The 22,061-nt window shown below is 53.1% G+C and overlaps 1 protein-coding gene across 2 annotated transcripts; it reads right to left on the bottom strand.

The window, feature by feature from the left end:
* Positions 1-534: 534 nt before the first annotated feature.
* Relb (RELB proto-oncogene, NF-kB subunit) lies at positions 535-21,808 on the bottom strand. 2 transcript variants are annotated; one of them, XM_051207596.1, is made up of 12 exons: positions 21,570-21,808; positions 20,547-20,594; positions 16,424-16,432; positions 13,532-13,863; positions 12,406-12,563; positions 11,357-11,448; positions 10,561-10,692; positions 8,844-8,948; positions 6,905-7,120; positions 6,182-6,250; positions 5,983-6,060; positions 535-1,278 (listed from the first exon to the last, which is right to left on the bottom strand). In XM_051207596.1, exons 1-12 carry the CDS (start codon positions 21,619-21,621, stop codon positions 890-892), a joined length of 1,680 nt encoding a protein of 559 aa, XP_051063553.1. In that variant the 5' UTR covers positions 21,622-21,808; the 3' UTR covers positions 535-889. The 2 variants fall into 2 exon arrangements, with proteins under 2 accessions (XP_051063553.1, XP_051063552.1); XM_051207595.1 differs by lacking the exons at positions 20,547-20,594; positions 21,570-21,808 and having other exon boundaries at positions 16,424-16,553.
* Positions 21,809-22,061: the final 253 nt, after the last annotated feature.

Genomic DNA, 22,061 nt, shown 5'->3' with positions numbered 1-22,061 from the left:
ATAGGAAAGGGATTTATTAGAATGACTTACAGGCTGTGGTCCAGCTAATCCAACAATGGCTAGCTATGAGCAGAAAGTCTAAACATCCACAAGGCTGAATTTCTCAGCAGTCTTCAGTATACACAGGAATCCCAAAGAAATAGATACTAATGCAGTGAAAACTGAGCTTGCTAGCAAGGAGAGAACAAGCAAGCAGAGTACAAACCTCCTTCTTCCATGTCCTTATGTAGGGTTCTAGCAGAAGGCTTTCACCAGATTAGATATGGATTGATTCAAATTAAGCAAAAATCCCTCACGTGTCTGTCCTCCACTTTGGGGTTTTAATATTTCAGCTGTAGTCAAGCTGCTAGACAAGAAGAGACAGCACCCATTCTGAGCCGCCATGTGGGTGCTAGGATCGATCCCGGGGCCTCGGCAAGAGCACCTATAGCTCTTAACCCCTGAACCATCTCACCAGCACCTGAGCCACCATTGTTCCATTCCAAACCGACCTACTGTTTTCCAGGCAAAAAAAAAAAAGAGAGACAACCCCAAGACTCAAAAAACTAATTTTTATTGGGAAAACTGCACAAACAACATACCCCCACCTCCAGGACCAGGGACGAGGGCGGGGATCTACTCCCTCCTCCCCTATGTACAATCTCTCAGAATCTGTCCTGATAAGGGGCCCACCTGCAGGAGCCCCTTTTCCTCTTCGGACTCAGCATTCTCATCTGTGAAATGGGCTCCAGGAGAACTGAAGCTCTCCCCAGCTTCTTGCCAGCACTGCAGCTGTCCGATTGAGGATGAGGATTGAGGATGAGGAAGCTGGAAGACTGATCAAGGTTGGCCCCGGGGACTGTGGTGCTGCCGCACACCCCTCACCCAGTACCTTCGCTGGCCTCAAAGGCTACGTGGCTTCAGGCCCTGGGGACAGGAGGCCACCCCCGAAAGCTGCCTCTCGGTACTGGTTGGGGAACATGTTGCTGCCCACAAGGCTGGCAGTGCCAACCTCCCCGGGACCTGGGGCTGCATACGAGTCCAGTGTCAGTGGCTCTGGGCCGGGAGACTCCACAACTGTGCCCCCCGCGCTCCCAGCAGCCACCACCGCACTGGCCAGTGGTGGTGCTGGGGGAAGCAGGTCCAACATGGTGAAGAGCGCAGGCGCAGAGGAGTCATAGGCAAAGCCATCGTCCAGGAGATCGGGGCCACCAGGAGGCTCCAAGCCAGGAAGGGTTATGGTATTAGGGAAGAAGTCAGTGTCTGGTGGCTGCAGGGCTGATGGCGGGAGGAACAGGCCTGGTGAAGAGAGAAAGACGGCTGGATTTAGGAACTACCTCTGGCCAGGCAGAAACTCACCTGGGCCCCATCATACTGAAGGTATTGTTTTGTTTCGTTTTGGCTGTCCTCTGCAGACTGGGCTGGCCTTGACCTCACAGAGATCCTCCTGCCTCTGCCTCCTGAGTGCGCCACCGTGCCCAGCAAATGCATTCTGTCTTTGACCTTCAACCCTACCGTGAGTAGGAAGTGCCACCACTCCGCATTATTGTGTGTGTGTGTACATGACGCTCTCGAGCGGGCATACCTGCTGCCATTGTACATGGGAGGGCAGAGGCCAGGGCTCACCTCTGAGGAGTCATTTCATTCCTGCTGCCTTTACATGGAGGCAGAACTCAGGTCCAAGCTGGCACAGAAATCGCCTTTCTCCACTGAGCCATCTCTCTCGACCATGCTTTCTTAAAGTGTGTGAGTGTTTGCCTTTGCATATAATGTATATGTGTAACACACGTGAGTTCCATGAGCCCCTGTGTTTAAGGAGGCGGTGGTGGACGGATGGCTCAGTGGTTGAACACCCACTGCGTACTACTGTTGGGCGTACACACCCAAAGGAGGCACACTCACACCTCAAGGACGTCTGCTCGACTATGTCCATGGCAACATCATTCATAATAGCCGGAACTTGGAAACAACCTAGATCTAGCCCCTCAACTGAAGAATGGTTACAGAAAATGTAGTACATTTACACAATGGAGTACTACTCAGAGGTAAGAAACAATGACATCCTAAAATTTGCAGGCAAATGGACAGAACTAGAAAAAAAGAAACCAAACCAAACAAACAAAAAACCATCCTGAATGAGGTAACCCAGGCCCAGAAAGACAAATATAGTATGTACTCACTTATAATTTGACAGCAGACATATAGCAAAAGACACCCAGCCTATAATCCACAACCCCAGAGATCTAGAACCCTCTTCCAGAAACAGATGGAAGCAGATGCAGAAATCCACAACTAACCAATGGGCTGAGCTCCTGGAGTACAATCAAAGAGAGGGAGGAGAGATAATATAAACAAAGGAGTCAAGACCATGATGGGGAAACCCACAGAATCAGCTGACCTGAGCTAGCCAGAGATCACTGACTCAGGTCTGACAGATGGGGAACCTGCATAAGACTGAACTAGAGTCCCTGTAGAGAGGTGACAATGGTGTGGCTGGGACAATGTATGAGGCCACCGGCAGTGGGCCCAAGATCTAACTCTAATGCACAGACTGACTTAGTGGAGCCCATGCTGTATGGAGAGATAGCTTGTCAGCCTAGACACAGGGGTGTGGGGTGGGGAGGCGCCTTGTCCCGCCTCAATGAGATGATGGGACAGACTTAGTAGACTTCCTAGGGGAGGCCTCACCCTCTCCCAGGAGCAGATGGGAGGTAGAGTTGGGAAGAAGTTGGGGGGGGGGGAGAAGAGAGGAGGAAGGGGGAACTGGGATTAGAATGTGAAAAATAAATTAATAAAAGTTGTCCCCCCCAAAAGAACACTTGTGGCTCTTGCAAAGGGACAGGGTTGGGCCTCAGTCCCCACTTGGAGCAGCTCCAATTAACCTGTAACTCAAGCTCCTGAAGATCTGACATCCACTCTTGGGCTCAATGGGGAACTGCAAGCTTGTGACATATACTCACACCAACCCACATGCACATAAATAAGTGAATATAAAGGCAGAGTCTTAGGCTATGCAGATCCCTCATTCGTTAAAGCTGTTTGCTGCCAGTCAATCAGTGGTGATACACTACGCTTTTAACCTCAGCACTCGGGAGGCAGAGGCAGGCGGATCTCTGTGAGTTCAAGGCCAGCTCTGGTCTACAGAGCGAGTTCCTGGACAGGCTCCAAAGCAATACAGAGAATTTTTAAAAATGTGGTAAATAGCCAAGGACATCTCTGAACTACAAATTCTCATGCCTCAACCTCCCATGTGCTACATCTGAGTTTTTATATGGTTCTGGGGATCAAACTAAGTTGCCTCTCCCAATGGAGCTATATCCCCAAGTTCTTTAATAAGCAAATTATTTTTAAATATACATATTTTAAAGATTATTATTTGAAGATTATTTATTATGTATATTATTATTATTATTATGTATATGGTGTTCTGCCTGCACATTACAGATGGTTGTGAGCCACCATGTGATTGCTGGGAATTGAACTCAGGACCTCTGGAAGAGCAGCCAGTACTCTCAATCCTCTGTAATTCCAGTTCCAGGCAACCCAATTCCCACTTCTGGCCTTTGACACTCAGGCAAAAACTCATACACATAAAATAATAATAATAATAATAAAGCAGATAAATAAAACAAAATAACTGAGTCAGCCCTGATAGCTCACACGTGTAAACCAGTACTTGGGAGGCTGAGACAGGAGGATGTCTGTGAGTTTAAAGCCAAGCTGATGTACATAGGAAGCTCCAGATCAGTCAGGGCGGCAAAGTGCGATCCTATTTCAAACAAACAAGCAAACAGAACCAGGCTGGTAAGATGGCTCCATGCACGACAGCGGTGGCTGAGTAAGCCTGGTGACCTCAGCCACGGTGCAAGGTCAGAGATTCCTGGCCCTTGTCCCCCATCCTCCACACACACACTCACACTCACTCACAGACAATGATACCTTTAATTTAGTTTAAGATTCCTTAAATTATTTCTGCTGGCTGTGGTGAAGCAGCCTGATATTCTAGTATTTGAGAGCCCGGGGCAAGATGCCTGTCCGTTTTGAAAATTGTATTCTTTGTGTGCATGAGTGTTTTGTCTGTGCACCACATGCATGCAGTGCCCTAGGGGGCCAGATTAGGGCAATGGATCCCCTGGGACTGGCGTTACAGGTGGCTGTGAGCTGCCATGTGGGTGCTGGGACTCAAGGAAGGGCAGTCAGTGCTCTTTCGAGCTGAACTCCCCATCCATGTCATTCTGTAAATGTTTCTCTTATTGGTTAGTGATTAAGCACTGTTGGCAAATAGGAAGGCAAGATAGGCGGGACTAGACGATAAGGAGGATTCTGGGAAATGTAGTAGAGGAGAGTCAAGATGTAGGGACTTGAGAGAAAAAGGGCTGGACCCTCTCTCCAGTAAGATAAAACCTTCTTTCCAGTAAGGTAAGTGGAAACACTTAGATGAATAGAAATGGATTAATATTTAAGACAGCTAGCCAATAAAAATGCTAATAACAGGCCAACAGCTTTATATCTAATAATACAGCATCTCTGTGTGTTATTTGGGGCTGGTGCGGCTATAGGACCAGGCTGGCAGGAAAACAGCTCCTAATACATCTAGACTTGTTTTAAGGAGAAAGTTTCTTGAAACAAATAAAATAAAACAAAAATGTCAACCTACAGTACACTGTGTTCTGGTGCTGGCTCCCTTCCCAAGTACTAGGCAGGCCTGACCCTGCTTAGCTTCCCTGACAAGATCAGACACATTCATACGGCATAGTTAGGGATCATGTCACTTCGTGTTTTGAGATGGGGTTTCCGTTTAGCACACAGGACCTCAAACTCATGGTGTCGTTACGATGACCCTGGACTTCTGATCCTCCTGCCTCCCGTTCCCAGGAACTGAGTGCCCAATTGTGTGCCACCACATCCAAATTGTGTGCTGCTGGGGATAAATGCCAGACAGCCAGACAGCTGCCAAGTCAGCTACAGCCCAGCCCAGAGTAAAAGACAACATACAAGCCCAGATTTGTGAAGACATTTCCGGGTCCAGTGCAATCGATCTGCAGGTGCAAAGACTTGCTACAAATGCCTGACGACCGAGTGCAGTCCCTGAAACCCTTTCTAAAAGAACTGACTCACAAAGCTGGGGCTTTGTGTTTTGTTTTAAGGTTTTTTTTCTTATTTTTTGTTTGTTGGTTGGTTATGAGACACGATCTCACTATGTAGTCCTGGCTAGCCTGAAACTTTCTGTGTAGACCAGGCTGGCCTTGAACTTGCAAAGATGTACCTGCCTCTACCTCCCAGGTGCTGGGACCGAAGGTGTGAAATACCATATCCAGCCTGCCTCCACACATGGGCTGTGACACACATGTACCCATATGATACACCCATTATCACAGAAATTAATAAAATAAATTTATAAGGTACTAAAGAAAACTTTTTCTAAGGATCTCTGAGGCTCAGAGAGGTGGATTAACTTGGAAAAAGTGGCACAGCAAATGTATTCCCGGCAGAGAGCATAGCCTCTGTTCCATCTCCAAAGCCTTCTAATTGCTCTTCCATGAGGAGGAATGCTTGACACAGGGTCTTGGAACTTTATGTAGACTACATTGGCCTCCGAATATCAGTAGTTCCCCTAACACAGTCTCCTGAATGCAGGAACCATAGATGTGAGCCACTCCACATTGCTAGATGTGTGGCCAGCTCCTGGCCTTCACAGGAGGTAAAGGAACAAACAATAGGCTGGAGGGATGGCTCAGCGGTTAAGAGCACAGGCTTCTCTAGCTGAGGGCAGCTCACAACCATCCGTAACTACGGTTCCAGAGGATCTGACTCCTCTTCTGGCCTCTGTAAGCGCCAGGCATGCACATGGTGCACATACGTATGTACAAGCGAAACACCCATATGTGTAAGACAAAATATTCTTTTTAAGTTATGAAAAAAAAGAGAAAGAAACCAGAAAAGCAGGGCAGAGTTTCCTGTTGGTCTACACGGGGAGATGGAGGCTGGCGATGCCGCACTCACCTGAGCTGTGGCTGGGCAGGAAATGGTCCAAGAACACGGGCTTCTTTTTCCGTCGTTTGCTTTCAATCCCATGTGGGTCTGGGGGAAGGGGAAGATAAGGGTTCCGTAGCCTGCCAACCCACCCTCCCCAAGCAGGTCAGCTGTCCCCTCCCACGAGTCTGGGGACGGGGGTGGGCAGGGGTGGGGTGGGGGGACACACCAGAGCTACTCAGCTCCCCAAGGACGTCGGGCAGCCCTCGCTTCCTCTTCTTGTCCACCCCATAGCTGTCTGTTCAGGAGAAAGCAGAGGCATCAAAATGTCACCCAGCAGTAACCCCAGACGTCACTGGGACAGCCACAGTCACTATGACAGTCAGCCACAGGGTTGTTAATGACTGCAGCAGTCATTAAAAGGAGAAGAGCTTGATCTTTGCCAACTCATGTAGATTTCTATATCCCTAATTAGGATAAAAGCTCGATACAGTTAGTTCTCCTTAGATCCTACCACAGGGCCTTTGCACTGGCTAGTCCAGTCGCTTTCACCTTCTCTCTCATCCTGTGTGTGTATAGAGACCAAATGGCAGCTTTGCTTGTCATTCCTCATTTCTCATCTAACTTTTCATTATGTTCTTTTGTTTTGAGATAGATCTTCTTAGTGGCCTGCGGTTTGCCGGCCAGCCTGGGTCTTGCTGGACAGACGTCTCAGGAATCCAGCCTGACTCCATCTTCCCAGTGCTAGGAACAAGCAGCCCTGCCTATCTCTCCACCAGAGTGCTGGGAATTGAACTCAGGTCCTCACACCTTCAGGGCAAGCACTTTGCTGACTGAGCTACTGCCCCCGGCCTGCTCTCTGCTTTAATTCTTCCCCAGATATACTCCCTCACGCAAGGCCAAAGGCCTGGTTTCCAGGGTTGGGGGTAGTGGCTATGGGTTGAGTGGTTACCATGATCCCGAGGCAGGTACGTGAAGGGCAGTGGCTCACTGCACACTCCATCTGTGAGCCTCTGCAGGAAGACATTGACAGTCACAGGCTCTGCGATCTCCAGGTCCTCGTAGGGCGGTGTCTTGAACACAATGGCAATTTGCCGGTGCACATCAGCTTGAGAGAAGTCGGCTCTGCCCTCCCAGGAAGCTGTGCTGAACACCACGGATATGTCCTCTGGTGGGGGTAGGTCAGGGTAAGGACACAGCTAAACTAAGGGAATAGAATGGGCCATCGAGCCCCTACAAATTCAGTCTCCACCCATCAATCAAGTATTTCAAATAGTCAAACTATTCAGGGAGGCTGTGCATGGTGGATCACCCCTTTAATGCCAGCACACAGAAGGCAGAAGCAGGAGGTACTTGGAGTTTGAAAGCAGCCTGGTCTACACAGTGAGTTTCAGGCCAGCCAGGGAAACACAGTGAGTCCCTGTCCAAAACAAACAAACAACAAACCCAACTACCCGGGGTCTCCATACAAGGGCAAATAACAGGTATGGTGACAAGCACCTGTAATCTCAGCTCTTGGGAGACTGAGGCAGGAGGATTATGAATCGAGGTACACCTAGATGACTAAGTGAGACTCTATCTTAAAATTCAGTGTAAAAGAACTAGGGATTTAGTTCAATAGTACAGAGCTTGTAATTGACTCCACCAGGGAGGTCTGGGGGTGTGGCTCAGTGGTCGAGCCCCTGCCTACCAAGCACCATATCCTATGATTCTGAACATTTCTAATAAAAACAAACACAAGAGGCTGGAGAGACAGCTCCGCAGTTAAGAGTACTGGCTGCTCTTCCAGAGGACTGCGGTTCGATTCCCAGCACCCACATGACAACTCACAATCATCTATTACTCCAGTCACAGGGGGTCCAACACCCTCACACACTGCTCTCGCCTGGCACACAAACACACGTGCAAACAAAACACTGACACACACAAAAGAAATAACAATAATAAAAATGTGAAAAAAACTGGAAAGCTCCCAGGAACCCTCTCACTTTACGATCGTCACCACAACAGGTGGAGGGAAGCAGATGAGGAAAATGTCCCTCCCCGCCGTCTGCTTGTTTTTGAATGTCACTTCCTCAAATAGGCTTGGAAACAAAAACTGAAAAACCAACTACCAAAAAAGAGAAGCCACCCTGTACGCAGGACCACGCCACGGGGACACAGCGGAAGTCCCCGCCCGTGCAGCTGTCCTCTCTGTGTCCTTCACATTTCCCCTCTTTTGTTGTTGGTCTGTGATTTTTTGAGGCAGAGTCTCACTATGTAGAGCAGGCTGGCTTGAAACCTTCTTGCTTCAACCTTCCAGAGGTCGGGGATTACAGATACGTGCCACCAGAGTGGTTTAACCATATGTTCTACTACTGGGAACGGAATTCAGGGCCTCATCCATGCTAGAAAATCACTTACCCTATTACTGAGCCCCTCACCAGGGGATTCTAGGCAGGGGCTCTCCTGCCAAGCCACACCCTTGGCCTCTCTTTTCTGTTGTTGTTGTTTGGTTTTGTTTTTTCGAGACAGGGTTTCTCTGTGTAGCTTTGGAGGCTGTCCTAGAACTAGCTCTGTAGACCAGGCTGGCCTCGAACTCACAGAGATCCACCTGCCTCTGCCTCCCGAGTGCTGGGATTAAAGGCATACACCACCAACGCCAAGCCCCTTAGCCCCTCTTAAAGCATCTGTGCAAGGGATTTCTAGTGTGGCAGCATCCTCAAAGAGCTCTGCATGCTCCTGGAAGCTCATGAGCCTCCATACCTTGCAGAGATGAGCTAGCACACAACGCGGTTGCCTTGATCTGCCTGGGTCTGCAGCCAGGGCTCTGACCCCCTCCAGAGCGCTGCCCCGGTAACCCAGCACCCCACCTCTGCCCCGGTACTGGACGGTGCCTCTGGGCCCCTCACCTTTCTGCACCTTGTCGCACAGCAAGTACAGCTCCTCCCCACCTGTGCATGGCCCGCTCTCCTTGTTGATTCGGCAGATCCGCAGCTCCGATGTGTTGGTGGACTCTGGGTAGGGAAGGAACGCAGAAGGAAAATGGAGCAGTCAGTCATCACTCCACTGCGCTTGCTGACAGGTGAGAGAGACAGAGGAGGGAAGACACCCCATTCAGGTGGGACACAGCGTCCTCAGGCAGGAGGGAAAGTTTGTTAGGGTCTCTCCAAAACGGAGACTCGGACTCAGGGAGACTTGGCATGTCCAGGGTGACACAAGGTCACCAGATGATGTTTTACAACCTGAAATACTGTTTCTGTTTCTATGTTTCCTCACAGTGGAAGTGAGGGGACCCAGGATCTTGCTAGGTAAGAATTCTACCACTGAGCCACGCCCTCAGCCCCTCACTGGGGGATTCTAGGCAGGGGCTCCACCACTGAGCCACGCCCCCAGCCCCTCACTGGGGGATTCTAGGCAGGGGCTCTACCACTGAGCCACACGCCCAGCTCTCAATTTTTTTTAATCACCTTGATTAATCTTGATCAGCTGCCCCAGCTGGCCTTGAACTTCCTTACCATCCTGCCTGAGCCTCCCAAGAGTCTGGCACTACAAACAAGCATCACCTGCCACCTGAGCTGATGTCTTACAAGATGTTTGTCTAGACTGACCAGCAGTCCTTGCCTTTTTTTATTAACAACTCTAAAACTAGCAGCCACTCCACTTCAGCCATGGGAGTGAAGAGTTCTGAGCCGTCCCTTAGGTCAGCAATAATCCATCCTATGGCCTAGACAGGGTCAATCAGGGCATTGCCTCCGTATGGCCACTGCGGAGTGGTCTGAGGAGCAGATATCCGAACTCCTGCCAATGAGAGTGTATGCGGAGGCCATGAGCAAACACTGTACAATGTCAGGCACGGTAGTATGTGCTTGCAATTCTACCACTCAAAAGGTAAAGGCAGGAGGGCTGCTGCTCTGTGTTAGATTGCTAATGTGTTAAAATAATAAACACGGGGCTGGGGGTGTGGCTCAAGCACTTCCCCAACATGAAAGGAAACCCTGGCTTCCATCCCCAGCTTCAGTGAGGGGGTCACGGTAGGGCAGCTCAGGCTGCTCATCTCAGACAATCGAGGCCAGCTATGGGGTACATGATGGGTTCTGTGGGAGGGACCTGTCTTCAGTCCGTTGCTTTTTGTGTCCTGCAGAGCGAATCCACCAGGCGTGTGTGGATAATTCACAAGCTGTGGCCACACAGGGGACCCAACTAAAGTCAGCGGGTAACAAAATCAAACACAAAGGAGTGAGTGTAGAAGGGATCTTTGGGAGAGAGATGGGGGGTGGCGGACAGTGAAGAAACTCAACGCGCTGTATACGTGCACAGAATTGTCAAGGGGCAGATCTAACTAGCAAAAAGCACAAAAAGGGAAGAGAGATAGCTGGAGAGATGCACAAGGTGCGAACTGTGCAAGCATACGGGATGACACTGCCCATCCGAGGCTTTGGCTGCACCTGTGATCCGCTCACTATGTGCCCGGGACGGAGAAAGAGGGAACGGACACAGAAGTACGGACCCGGCTCCCCCGAGACTGTGGGCACCTCAGTGATGGCCTGCTCGTCCAGGCCACTGTTTGGGGTGCTTTCTGATACCTGTGACATGTTAATCCCCAGGGACACGGCAGCCCTGACTCACTCTTATCGTAGACAGGCTCAGAGAGAACGGGTTCCAGGCGGCGCAGCTGCCCTTGCTGGTCCCGGTAGGACGCCTGGAAGCATATCCTGACCACATTCATGTCCACCTCCTGATGGTTCTTCAGAGAGCCAGCTGTGAGAGGACAGAGTGATGTTCCAGTCAGCTGAGCTGCTGGAGGCAGGGTGTGGCGGGAGAGGGGCCAAGGCGGGGACGTGCAGTAGTCATCCCAGCACTGGAGAGGCGGAGGCCAGAGGATGCAGTGTTCAAGGTTATCCTCGGCAACACAGTAAGTCCAAGGACAGCCTGGTCTCCATGGAGACCATGTCTTGAAAACCAAAATGAAAAAACCAAATAAAGGGGCCAGTGAGATGGCTTGGCAGGTAAAAGTGCTTGCTGCAAAGCTGGAGAAGCAGAGCCCACATGGTGGAGGGAGAGAACCAACTCCTGGGGTATCTATCCTTTGATCTCACAGGCATGTCCATGCCACGCCATCCCCACATACACACACCCTGAAAAATACACGTAATTAAAATGAAGAAGAAGCAGTCGCCGCCGCCGCCGCCCCTGCTTTTAATCCCAGCATTCGGGAGGCAGAGGCAGGCAGATCTCTGTGAGTTCAGGGCCAGCCTAGTCTACAGAACAAGTTCCTGGACAGCCAGGGCTGTTACACAGAGAAACGCTATCTCAAAAAACACAAAACACAAACAAACCAACAAAAAATAAGGAAATAAAGAAGAGAAAGAAAAGAAAACCATCTAAAGGGGTAGGGACGTGGGAGGGCAGGCAGGGCACTGACCATTGTAGGGGTCGATTCCGAGCTGGATCTTCCGCTCGATGGCAGCTTCGATTTCCTTCTTCCGAACACACTGGATGCCCAGGTTGTTAAAGCTGAGGGGAGACAGAGGAGAGGCTGTGAGGGGCAGCCTGCTCTGCACACTGCAGGCAGTTGGCAGACCCTGCAGGCAGTGTGGAGGAGCTCGGCAACACCTGGGATTCGAATCTCTCAGAGGCTGCCAGGAGTCAGACCAAGACCCCGCTTTATTTTACCATGTAGAAATGCCAGCCAGGCTCCTTTACATCCAAGAAGGTGCAAAGGAAGCCCGAGAAGCTGCAGCAGGGGGAAACAATTTGAGGCCTCCAAAGTAATTACGTAAAAAAAAACCTTCAATATATGGCTACAGTGGTGTCTTAGCTCTCAGGAGGTGGAGGCAGGAGGGTCATAAGATAGGGGAAAAAATGGCCGGGAGTGGTGGCACACACCTTCAGCGTCAGCACTCACACAAAGAGGCAGGGGGATCTCTGTGAGCTCCAGGCCAGCCTGGTCTACAAAGCTACACAGAAAAACCCTATCTTGGAAAAAAGAAACCCTAGGTGGATTAGATGGCTCGGCAGGAAAAGGTCTTTGTCAGCCTGAGTTCCATCCTCAAAACCCACACCGGGGAGGAGAGAACTGATTCCCGCAAAGTGTCCTCTGCCACGGGCAACAGGGTTAAATCTGGCGTGAACTGTGCGTCTGTGCTCCGTTCCCTCTCTGACCCTCTGTCTCCTCCTCTACAGAACGGAGATAAATGGAACGGCCATGAGACGGAAGCAGGGGGACCTCAGCTTCCAGCTTAGTTTTGACTACATGGCAAGACCCTGTCTCAAAAGGCCAACAAAAAGCAAAACTGGACACATATGAATGGGTGTGGCATGTTTTCCGGCCCAAGTGGGGTGCACTGCTGCTCCCACAACCCACTTCCGCCCGGATGCTTAAGCCCTAGGCTCGCCTAGTGCTCTGGAGTCTCCATGAGCAGCTGCGAGAACCAGGGGTCGACAGCAGGGGCTGGAGTCAGGGGCTGGTACCTGTGCCTGGGGCTGACATGAGGCCGCAGCCGCACCCTGCAGACGCCATCCGTGCAGTCTTTCCCCACGAGGCTGTGTGGGTGTACCCGGTGAGGCCAGTCCTTCCACACAAGGCATGCCGTGACCTCCACCTCCCTCAGCCCGCCGCAGTCTCGAAGCTGTAGGAAGACGTGGGCTCACTGGGTGTTCGCCGGACCCCTGTCCCCATCCAAGGTCCCTGGGACTCCCTGCTTCTTCTCAGGGAAAAGCCATGCTAGAGACCACTCTCCTGCCCTTGATGCCTTTAATGCCAGCACTCCCAGAGGCAGAGGCAGGCGGATCTCTGAGTTTGAGGTCAGCCTCGTCTAGAGATCAAGTTCCAGAACAGTCAGGGCTCCACAGAGAAACCCTGTCTCAAAATCCCAAAACCAAACCAAACCAAACCAAAAAAAAAAAAAAAAGCAGCCACAACAAAAACCGGGCCTGGTAGTATAGGCTTGTAATTCCAGCTACTGAGGAAGAATAAAAAGGTGTCAACCTGGACAACACGTGAGGATGTGACTCAAAATATAAAGTAAAGAACGAAGGCTGGGCGCTTGGCTGAGTGATAAGCACATGTGAGAATCCCCCAGTGAGGGGCTGGGGGTGTGGCTCAGCACTAGAGCACCTGCCTAAAAAGTACAAAACCTAGGTTCAATCCCCATTACTGAGAAAAAAAAGCAAAAAACAAAAAACAAAACCAACAGAAAAACTGGTTTCTTACAGAACTGTCCTCCCCTTTGCTCTGGATCAGCGTCTGGGCCCAGCTGGCCTCAGAGTCTCTGAGCCGCTGCCTTGAATTGACTGCAAATGTTTAGAGTAACGAACACTTCCCCCAGGAGTTTGAGTGAGTGCTGCCCTCTAGCGGCGGAATGAGATGCTGACGGTGGCTTTGGAAGGCATGTCTTTGGGACCACAGACTCTATCTAGTTTGTCATTGGAACAGCCTCACAACCACCCCAAGTCCTATAACCCGCCGCCGCCGCTGTTTTAAAAAGACCACTCTCTGTAATCCAGGCTGGCCCGGTTATCCTCCTGCTCTTTTGAGGTTTGGGGGTGGAAGCGCAGAGGGCCTATTCCCAGAGCAGTAGTACCACCGCGCGCGCACCTCGATGGCAGGCAGCGTCTTGCTGGCTTCGGTGCTGCTCTCCCCAAGGATGCTGCCGGCAGAGCGGCCCTCGCACTCATAGCGGAAGCGCATCCCGCGCTGCTTTGGCTGCTCTGTGATGACCAGGTGCGGCCTGGGACCCGGGCCGGGTGACACCAGCCGGCCCAGGGTGCAGCTCCAGGGCGAGGGTGTGACAGGAGGCGGCTGTGCAGCTGGACCCAAGGTGACGCTGCTCAGTGAGGCCTGCCCACGGGGCACCAGGCGAGGCATCTCGCCCAGCTGTGCCCCGTCCAGGCCGAAGCCGTTCTCCTTAATGTATTCGTCGATGATTTCTGCAGGACAGACAGACAAGTGAGGATGGCGCAGGACGGGGCTGGGCTCCCTTTCTTCTTCTCATTTTATCCCCTTGGTTTCAGACAAGGTCTCATCATCTACCTGTGGTTGCCATATAGACTAGGTGGGTCTCGAACACACAGAATTCCACCTTCCTCTCCTGGGGTTTACAGCACACCTGCACTTCAACCTTGTTTTTTGTTTGTTTGGTTTGGGACTTTGAGACAAGGTCTCTATATAGCCCTGGCTGACCTGGAACTATGTAGACTAGGCTGGCCTTGAACTCACAGATCTGACTTTGCCTCCCAGAGTGCTGGGGTTAAATCCACACATCACCATATTGCTCACCCTTTATTTTCTTAAAGCCCCCCCCCAATTGTGTGTGTGTGTGTGTGTGTTCCCTGCATATATGTCTGTGCACCACTAGGAAGGTCAAGTGCCCTCAGAAGCCAGAAGGGGGAATCAGAGCCCTTAGAACTAGAGTTACAAAGATGGTGAGCCTCTATGTGGTTGCTGGGAATTGAATTTATGACCCCTGGAAGAGTCAACAATGCCCCCCCCTTTGTTGTTGTTTTTCGAGACAGGGTTTCTCTGTAGCTCTGGAGGCTGTCCTGGAATTCGCTCTGTAGACCAGGCTGGCCTCCAACTCACAGAGATCTGCATGCTGAGTGCTGGGATCAAAGGTGTGTGCCACCAATGCCTGGCTACTTTTTTTTGGGAGGGGACAATATTCTTAACCTCTGAGCTATCTCTCCAGCCCCAGCCAGTGCTCTTCACTGCTGAGCCAGCTCTCCAGCCTCTAAAGGTCTTTAAGGTTAAGTGTATGTGTGTCTGTATAGGGGTCTATGCTAATGAGTGTCCAGCCTGCAGAGGCCTGCAGAGGGCTTCAGATATCCTGGAGCTGGGGTTACAGGTGGTTGTGAGTCCCTCAGTGTGACTGCTGGAAACCAAACTTGGGCTCTCTGTGAGAACAAGCACTCTTAACCACCGAGTCTGCTCCGCAGCCCCTCCTCTTGGGTTTCTGAGACAGGGTCTCACTATGTAGCCAAGGCTGCTCTCCAATCCATGATCCTCTTGCCTCTGCCTCTGGATTACAGGCAAGTGCCACCAGAAGGAACCCACGAATCACTTCTACATCTGCTTTCCTTGTAGCCTCCCTCACCCACTCCTTCCCCTGCTCCACCCATCGTCTCCCACCTGGACTAAGGCAGTTGCCATCTCTCCTGCCTTTTGTCCCTTGTATTTGTCTATCTCACACAGCCTGAGGGATTTTGTTAGTACCAGCCTATCTGCCCTTTGCCTAGAAGCCTCCCATGGCTCCCAATCCCCTGGTGGTAAAGGGAATTTACATAAAACTTGCCTCAAATGTGGATATACTTCATCAGAAGAGTCTGCCTTTCAATCCCCCAGTGAGGGGCTGGGGTGTGGCTCAGTGGTAGAGCCCCTGCCTAGAATCCCCCAGTGAGGGGCTGGGGTGTGGCTCAGTGGTAGAGCCCCTGCCTAGAATCCCCCAGTGAGGGGCTGGGGCGTGGCTCAGGGGTAGAACTCTGCCCAGCTTGAGGAATCCCTAGGTTCAATTCTTAGTATTTAATGATAGTAACAATAAGTTGCCCCCACCTAGCTTGGTCACCTTCAGGGACATGAACTTGTTCCTCCTCTTTTCCTCATGTCCAAGTCTCCCACTCAACCTGTAAGGCACTTCATGCTGCTGCCATCTATGACAGCCATGCCTCTTCACCTCCCTCCGTCTCTCTTCTCTGTAACATTCATTCTCTCTCCCTTTCCTCTGAGACAGACTCTCACTTTGTAGCCCTAAGACTCACTATAGCTCCGACTGGACTAAATTCTCTTTGACCCTCCTGCCTCTGCCTTGCGAGGCTGGGACTCCAGGCATGAAACGGGCATGCCTGGCTGTGCTGTGTCTCTCTCCCTTTGCAAACCTCACTCGTGTTCTGACTTCCTAGTCCGCCCTGTTAGCTCCTGCAGGGCACTGACTTGGTTTTGTTCAATGCTTGATTCCCAGGGCCTGGCACTGGGCCCTGGTAAGAAAGGTCAGTGACATCCACGAGTGAGCACTAGTGACAGATAACAGAAACATACAGACACATAGTGCTCTGGGTCTTGGGAATATGACCTTGCTCAGGTCCTCAATCATCCTGGCATCACACCAGGACCTGCTCCCATCAAACAACTGGGCCTATCCCAGCTCTCCCCGGACCATCAGCCCCCCCCCCCCGTCTCCTGGTACTCACCCAGTCCCTGGACCATCAGCCCCCCCCCCGTCTCCTGGTACTCACCCAGTCCCCGGACTGCCCCCCCCCGGTCTCCTGGTACTCACCCAGTCCCCGGACCGTCACCCCCCCCACTGTCTCCTGGTACTCACCCAGTCCCTGGACCATCACCCCCCCCCCCCGTCTCCTGGTACTCACCCAGTCCCTGGACCATCAGCCGCCCCCCGTCTCCTGGTACTCACCCAGTCCCTGGACCATCAGCCCCCCCCCCATCTCCTGGTACTCACCCAGTCCCCAGACCGCCCCCCCCCCATCTCCTGGTACTCACCCAGTTCATCTGTGGAAGGAAGAGAAAAGAAACGTGAAGCCCAGGCACTGTCAGGGTTGGCATCGTCTAACACAGCTCTCCCAACCTGTCCCCAAGGACTTGCTGGGGCTCCCATCCCCGATCTCTATAGCCCTCCAGGCTGTCCCCTCAGCTCTTAATGTTGGGGACCCAGCATCAAGGGATCCCTAAAGAAACTCAAAAGCCCCCACCCCAGCACTCAGACTTGTTATCAGGACTTGTGGAAAAGCAACGGGGGAAAGGGGGGGTCTGGGAGAGATGATGGACATGAGCGGTTCTAGATAAGGAAGGGGGGGTCTGGGGGAGATGATGGACATGAGCGGTTCTAGATAAGGAAGGGTGTCTGGGGGAGATGATGGACATGAGCGGTTCTAGGTAAGGAAGGGGGTCTGGGGGAGATGATGGACATGAGCGGTTCTAGGTAAGGAAGGGGGTCTGGGGGAGATGATGGACATGAGCGGTTCTAGGTAAGGGAGGGGGTCTGGGGGAGATGATGGACATGAGCGGTTCTAGGTAAATTATGAACAGGTTCCATCTTGAAAATCCACCCTGGGCCCCAGAGGCCACTGTTATAGTCTGAAGGAGAGGCTGCCAAACCCAGGGTGCTACCCTGTCTGTACCATCGCCCAGCTCCCCAAATCTTGGGCTCACCCCTACTTCCCAGAGGGGGTGGGGAGGAGAGGGTTAAGAGCCATACTAGGTACCCTGTGAAGAAGCCCCGTGGCTTCCCCAGTGAAACTCAGCAACGAAGTAATCAAAACCCACTTCCCATCATTTCCCAGACAGGACAGGGTAAGGCCAGAGGAAGCAAAGAAGCCCAGAAGCCACACAGCAGGAGGGTCACCTAAGCAACTGTCCCACCCAGAGCTGTTGTGAAGGCTGGGGACTGATGAGGCCGTACCCCAGTATCAGCCAGGCCCTTCCCCAACTCCTCCCCTTTCCTCTCTTCACACACAGGGAGTGGCTCCTGGCAGCCAGAACTTTGCCCCTTAGAAGGCGTTTTCATGTTCCCCTTAACTCATTTGATCTGTGAGATCAGTAGATGCCAAGGTCCCTCCCCTCCAGGGAGATGAGGTATACCGAGGCCTGGAGAGTAGAGGGAAACCCTCCTTAGATGTCTCTGCTAGATGAACCTAGAGATCCAAAAACACACTTGAACTGCCGGGTGTTACGGAATGTGACTCAGAGCCTGAAGCCTGCCTGGGCTTCTCAATGAGTTCCAGGCCAGCCTACACTACAGAGTGAGAATTTGTGTCAACCAAACCCAAGAAATTCTACCAGGGTGTCCCCAACAGACTCCAGGGAGCTAGGCATAGGGGCATGGCTGTCATCCCGGCAGTCAGGATGCCGAGGCAGGAAGATGGCAGTCTTCCAGGCTAGCCTGGGCAACTTAGCAAGATACTTCTCTCCATCAACCAAACAAACAAAATCAGTTTCAGGCTGGGCATGGGGGCAGGGCTCAGAGCTCGCCTGGCGTATGAGACTCTCTTCCTCAACGACACTATTGACTGTGAGTACTGAAGAGTGGGGGCCATGCCTGCCACATCACCACTGTACCCAGGGCTCTGTCCGTCTGCCCCATTAGAACCAAGGAATTTCCCCTCCCACTTGCCCCCACTTCACCCCGCCCCCACCCTACTATTGAATATCGCTGACCCCATAGTCTCTTCATAGCCCTCGGTGCCTTTCATAACCCCACCTTGAGTTGTTTATAGACTTTCCTCGTCATCTGTGGGGAGCCCTGAAGGCCAGGGCTATGCCCAACACTGGCTCTCATATAAACCCGGTATTCAATAAACAGTCACTGAGCGACTGTATTGGAAGCCTCAGTCCTGTGTCTGGGGCCTCACAAGTCGCAGCCTGCTCCTGGTCATAAGCAGCATTTGGGTCACGCCTACCTTTCTATACCTCTAAAACTCCGTCTCTCCCACGCTCACTCCAGGACTTCACATATCCACCCTGACCTGAGAGAGAGGTCCAGGCCTGGTCAACCACCGAGTGTCACACCCAGGAGCCAGCTGTCACCCAAATCTCAGAAAAGAAATCATGTCGCTGAAGTTTTTGCTTGTTTGTTTGAGGTAGGGTGTCCCTATGTAAACAGGATGACTTTGAACTTGAGATCTTCCTGCCTCAGCCTCCCAAGTACGGGGACTCAGGGCATTCAACATCATGTCTGGTTCAAAGGGTCTCTTAGGATAGTCATCTACTCCAGGACAGGCTCCAAAGCTACAGAGAAACCCTGTCTTGTCAAACAAAATAAAACAAAACAAAAGAAAAAGGATCGTCATCTACGACAAGAGCCTCTCCTGGGAAGTTGCTAAAACGGAAACTCTCAGAAGTTGTTCCAAAGTTAGATTCAGAAATTCTAACACATCCTAACAATGTCTGTACCAATGTCTGTTCCTATGTATTTACTTTTGCCATATTCAGGATATTCAGGGTCTGTGGCAGTTTGAATGCAAGTGGCTCCCATGGGCTCATAGGGAGCCACACTTTTAGAAGGTGCGGCCTTGTTGGGAGTAGATGTGGCCCTGGCGGAAGTGTGCCACTGGGGGAGGGCTCTGAGGTTTCAAATGCTCCAGCCAGGCCCGGTGTCACTCTCTTCCTGCTGCCTGTCAATCTGGAGGTGACATTTCTCCAGCACCTTGTCTGCCTGCAGGCCACCATGCGCCCTCCCCGCCATGAGGATGAAGGACGAGACCGGAGCGATAGAAACCCTAAGACAGGGAGGAACCCGGGGCCTTCATGCTAACCAAATGTTTTACCACTGTGTTCGTCTGTCTATAGTTCACGCTGAGAACATCAGTGTCTTATGTTGCCCAGGATGAGGGTGTGAATGAGAGTGGCCCCCGTAGGGTCATATATGTAAACGGAGGTCCCCAACTGATGGACCAGTGGGGACGGTAACAGATGTGGCCACTCCTAACCTTTTGCCCCCACCTCTCTGCCTCATGCTTGAGGCTCAGGATAGGCGCTATCAGCTGCGGCCCAGCCCATGCCTACCTGCCTGTTGCCATTCTCTCTGCCATGGCGGTCATGGATTCATCCTCTGAAACTGTAAGCCCCAATAAACAAACCCTTTCTGCTGAAAGTTTCCTTGGTCATGGTGTTTTATCACAGCAATAGACAAACAACGGCCTAGCCTTGAACTTGGCATGTAGCTGAGGATAACCTTGAACTCCTGACCCTCCTGTTCTTACCTCCCGTGTACTGTAATCATAGGCCTCATTTTATATAGTGTTGGGGATCAAGCCGAGGGCGCTCTACATGCTAGGCAAGTTCTCTCCCAGCTGTTCACCTCCTCAGTTGGTTTTGTTTGTGAGTCTTTGTTTTAGGAGGGGTTGTTTTGTTTGTTTTTGTTTTTCGGGGCAAGATTTCTCTGTAGCTCTGGAGCCTGTCCTGGCACTCACTCTGTAGACCAGGCTGACTTTAAACTCACAGAGATCCACCTGCCTCTGTGCCCTGGGTGCTAGGATTAAAGGCAGGCGTACTCCACAGCCTGGCTCTGTATTGTGTTTTGATACAGGGTCTCAAGATAACCCAGGCTGGCCTTCAGCTCACTGCGTCGTGGTCCATTAAGGACTGAAATTTGTGCCCATCCTCCTGCTTCAGCTTCTCCTGTGCTGGGGTTACAGGCGTGTGTTGGCATTCCTGTCAATAGTCCTTCTTTTCTTTTTTTTATTTTTTAAACAAGGCTTCTAGGTAATTTGAATGCACATGGATCTGAGCACTTAAGACTAACAACAGTTATCATGCTCTTATTATATAACTATGCCACTAACAGGTTAAGACTAACTGGAATGGGTTCGTAAGCATCAACTCATCCAACTTTCTCCATCCCCACAAAAGAACAGATGGGTATGACAGCCATCACACGGATGAGGAAAACTGAGGTCGGGTTAGGGAAGCCGCTGTGCATTACCCTGTGTGTGGGGGGGTGGGGGGGGTGGGGACGGGGTAACATGATATGTGCCCAGGATTCTGGATGGTGGCGAACCTCTAAGAGGGGACTGGCAGACGGAAGTACGGACACGCAGGGAAAGCGGGCGCACTGCACCCATGCACCCGCGGGGGCTCTGGGCAGCGACTGTGGAGGGCAGCTCACCTGTGGTCCTGGAGGCCGTCAGGGACAGCGAGGAAAGGTCAGCGGAACCTGTGAGAGGGGCCTGGATCAGCAGGCGAAGCGGGGCAGGGCAGCCTGAGGACCGCAGACTGCCAAGCCCGGTCCTCACCGCCACTCGGCCCGCTGAACCAGGTCCCTCCTCCTTACGGAGCGGCGGCGAGGCCGGGCTTCTCTCCCGTAACTCTCGACTAAGTTGTGGCTTTTCTTTGCTGCCATTGACCATGCCCATCACCACTCAACATCGGCTACTTTCGCGGGCCAGGTCGGGTCGGGCAAACCCCATCTCCCCCCTTCCCTCAGGGCCAGACCCGAGCCCAAATACTTTGTCACAGGAGAGCCCTCGGGTCGCGTCGCGTCCCGTCTGCTCTCGCGCCGGGCCCCGCCCCAGTCCGATCCCCGCGGCAGCCCCGCCCTTCCCTTCCCCTCCCCAGCCTGCCAGGCCCCGCCCACTCGCCGAGCCACACGCCTCTTCTTCGCGCTCGCGGAGCCTGGCCCCGCCCTTATTTCCTGTCAAGCTCAACCCTGACCCCGCCCCCTCGAAATCAGGCCCCGCCCTCCCCCTTCGGCCTCGCCTGGTCTGGAGAATGTAGACCCACTTCCTTGAATCAGGCTCCGCCCATTACTCCCCAGGCGGGCGGAACGCACTCGCTACAGCCGGAGCCTCCGCTCGGACCTTCTCAGAGCTTGCCCCGCCCCTAGGCCTACAGAGCCCCGCCCCGTCAGGGCCAGGCCCCGCCCCTCCGCGCTGGCGGCGGGGCCCCGCCCTCTTCTGTGCCTCAGGCTCAGGCCCCGCCCCCCTCTCACTCCTTAGCGGGACGTCTAGCCCGTAGCTCGCGCACGACCCTTCCCCGTCCCTGCTCCTGCCTCGCCTCTCACGCAGTGTCCCGCTACCCGCGTACACTCGGCCGGCACCGAAGCCCGAGTGCTGCGGGGACCCGCAGATGACTCCGAGTGTCCCGAACACCCTCAGCCCGCGCCCCGCCCCAGACGTTCCACTCCGCTTACCCAAGGCCCCCAGCTCGGGCGCGGACGCTCTGCTAGCGCGGCGACTCGGCATGGCCCGGCCCGTAGGGACCGACAGCGCTAAGGCCGGCTCAGGGCGAAGCGCGCACGAGGGCGAGCCGGGCAGCGGGGCGGCCCGGTCTGCTGGCGCGATCGCGGGCCGGGAGAGCGGCGCGAGGCTGGGGCCGAAGGCCGGGCTGGACGCACGGCGCCCGGGGCTGCGGGGGGCGCCGGGCCGGGCGGGCGGCGGGCGGGGGCGGGGCGGCGGAATTCCCCGGCGCCGCCGGCCTGCGCACCCATTGGCTCGCACCCCTCCGTGACGTCACGCCAAGGGGAACGGGAAAACCCCCGCGGTCACGTGACTGCGGGGGCGGGGCCGGCCGGGAAGAGCCGCCTTGGCACACTGCGCAGGGTCTGGTGCGTGTCGCTGTCCATTGCACTGGCCAGGACCACCGAGGCCGTCGGGAGTCCGCTCGTGCCTTGCCCGCAGAGCAA

Source organism: Phodopus roborovskii, unplaced genomic scaffold, assembly GCF_943737965.1.
Source record: "Phodopus roborovskii unplaced genomic scaffold, PHOROB, whole genome shotgun sequence".
NCBI lineage: Eukaryota > Metazoa > Chordata > Mammalia > Rodentia > Cricetidae > Phodopus > Phodopus roborovskii.
This window is presented reverse-complemented; position numbering and strand designations above follow the sequence as displayed.

What these genes read in the sequence shown, in the direction of transcription:
- Relb (XM_051207595.1), bottom strand. Translation starts at nt 16,538, where the DNA reads ATGGGAGCCCCAGCAAGTCCTTGGGGACAGGTTGGGAGAGCTGTGTTA. An exon ending in TCCTTCCACAGATGAACTGG is followed by an intron (nt 13,864 to 16,423) that starts GTGAGTACCAGG and finishes TCTGTCCTGCAG; the next exon opens with AAATCATCGACGAATACATT. An exon ending in AGACGCTGCCTGCCATCGAG is followed by an intron (nt 12,564 to 13,531) that starts GTGCGCGCGCGG and finishes GTCTTCCTACAG; the next exon opens with CTTCGAGACTGCGGCGGGCT.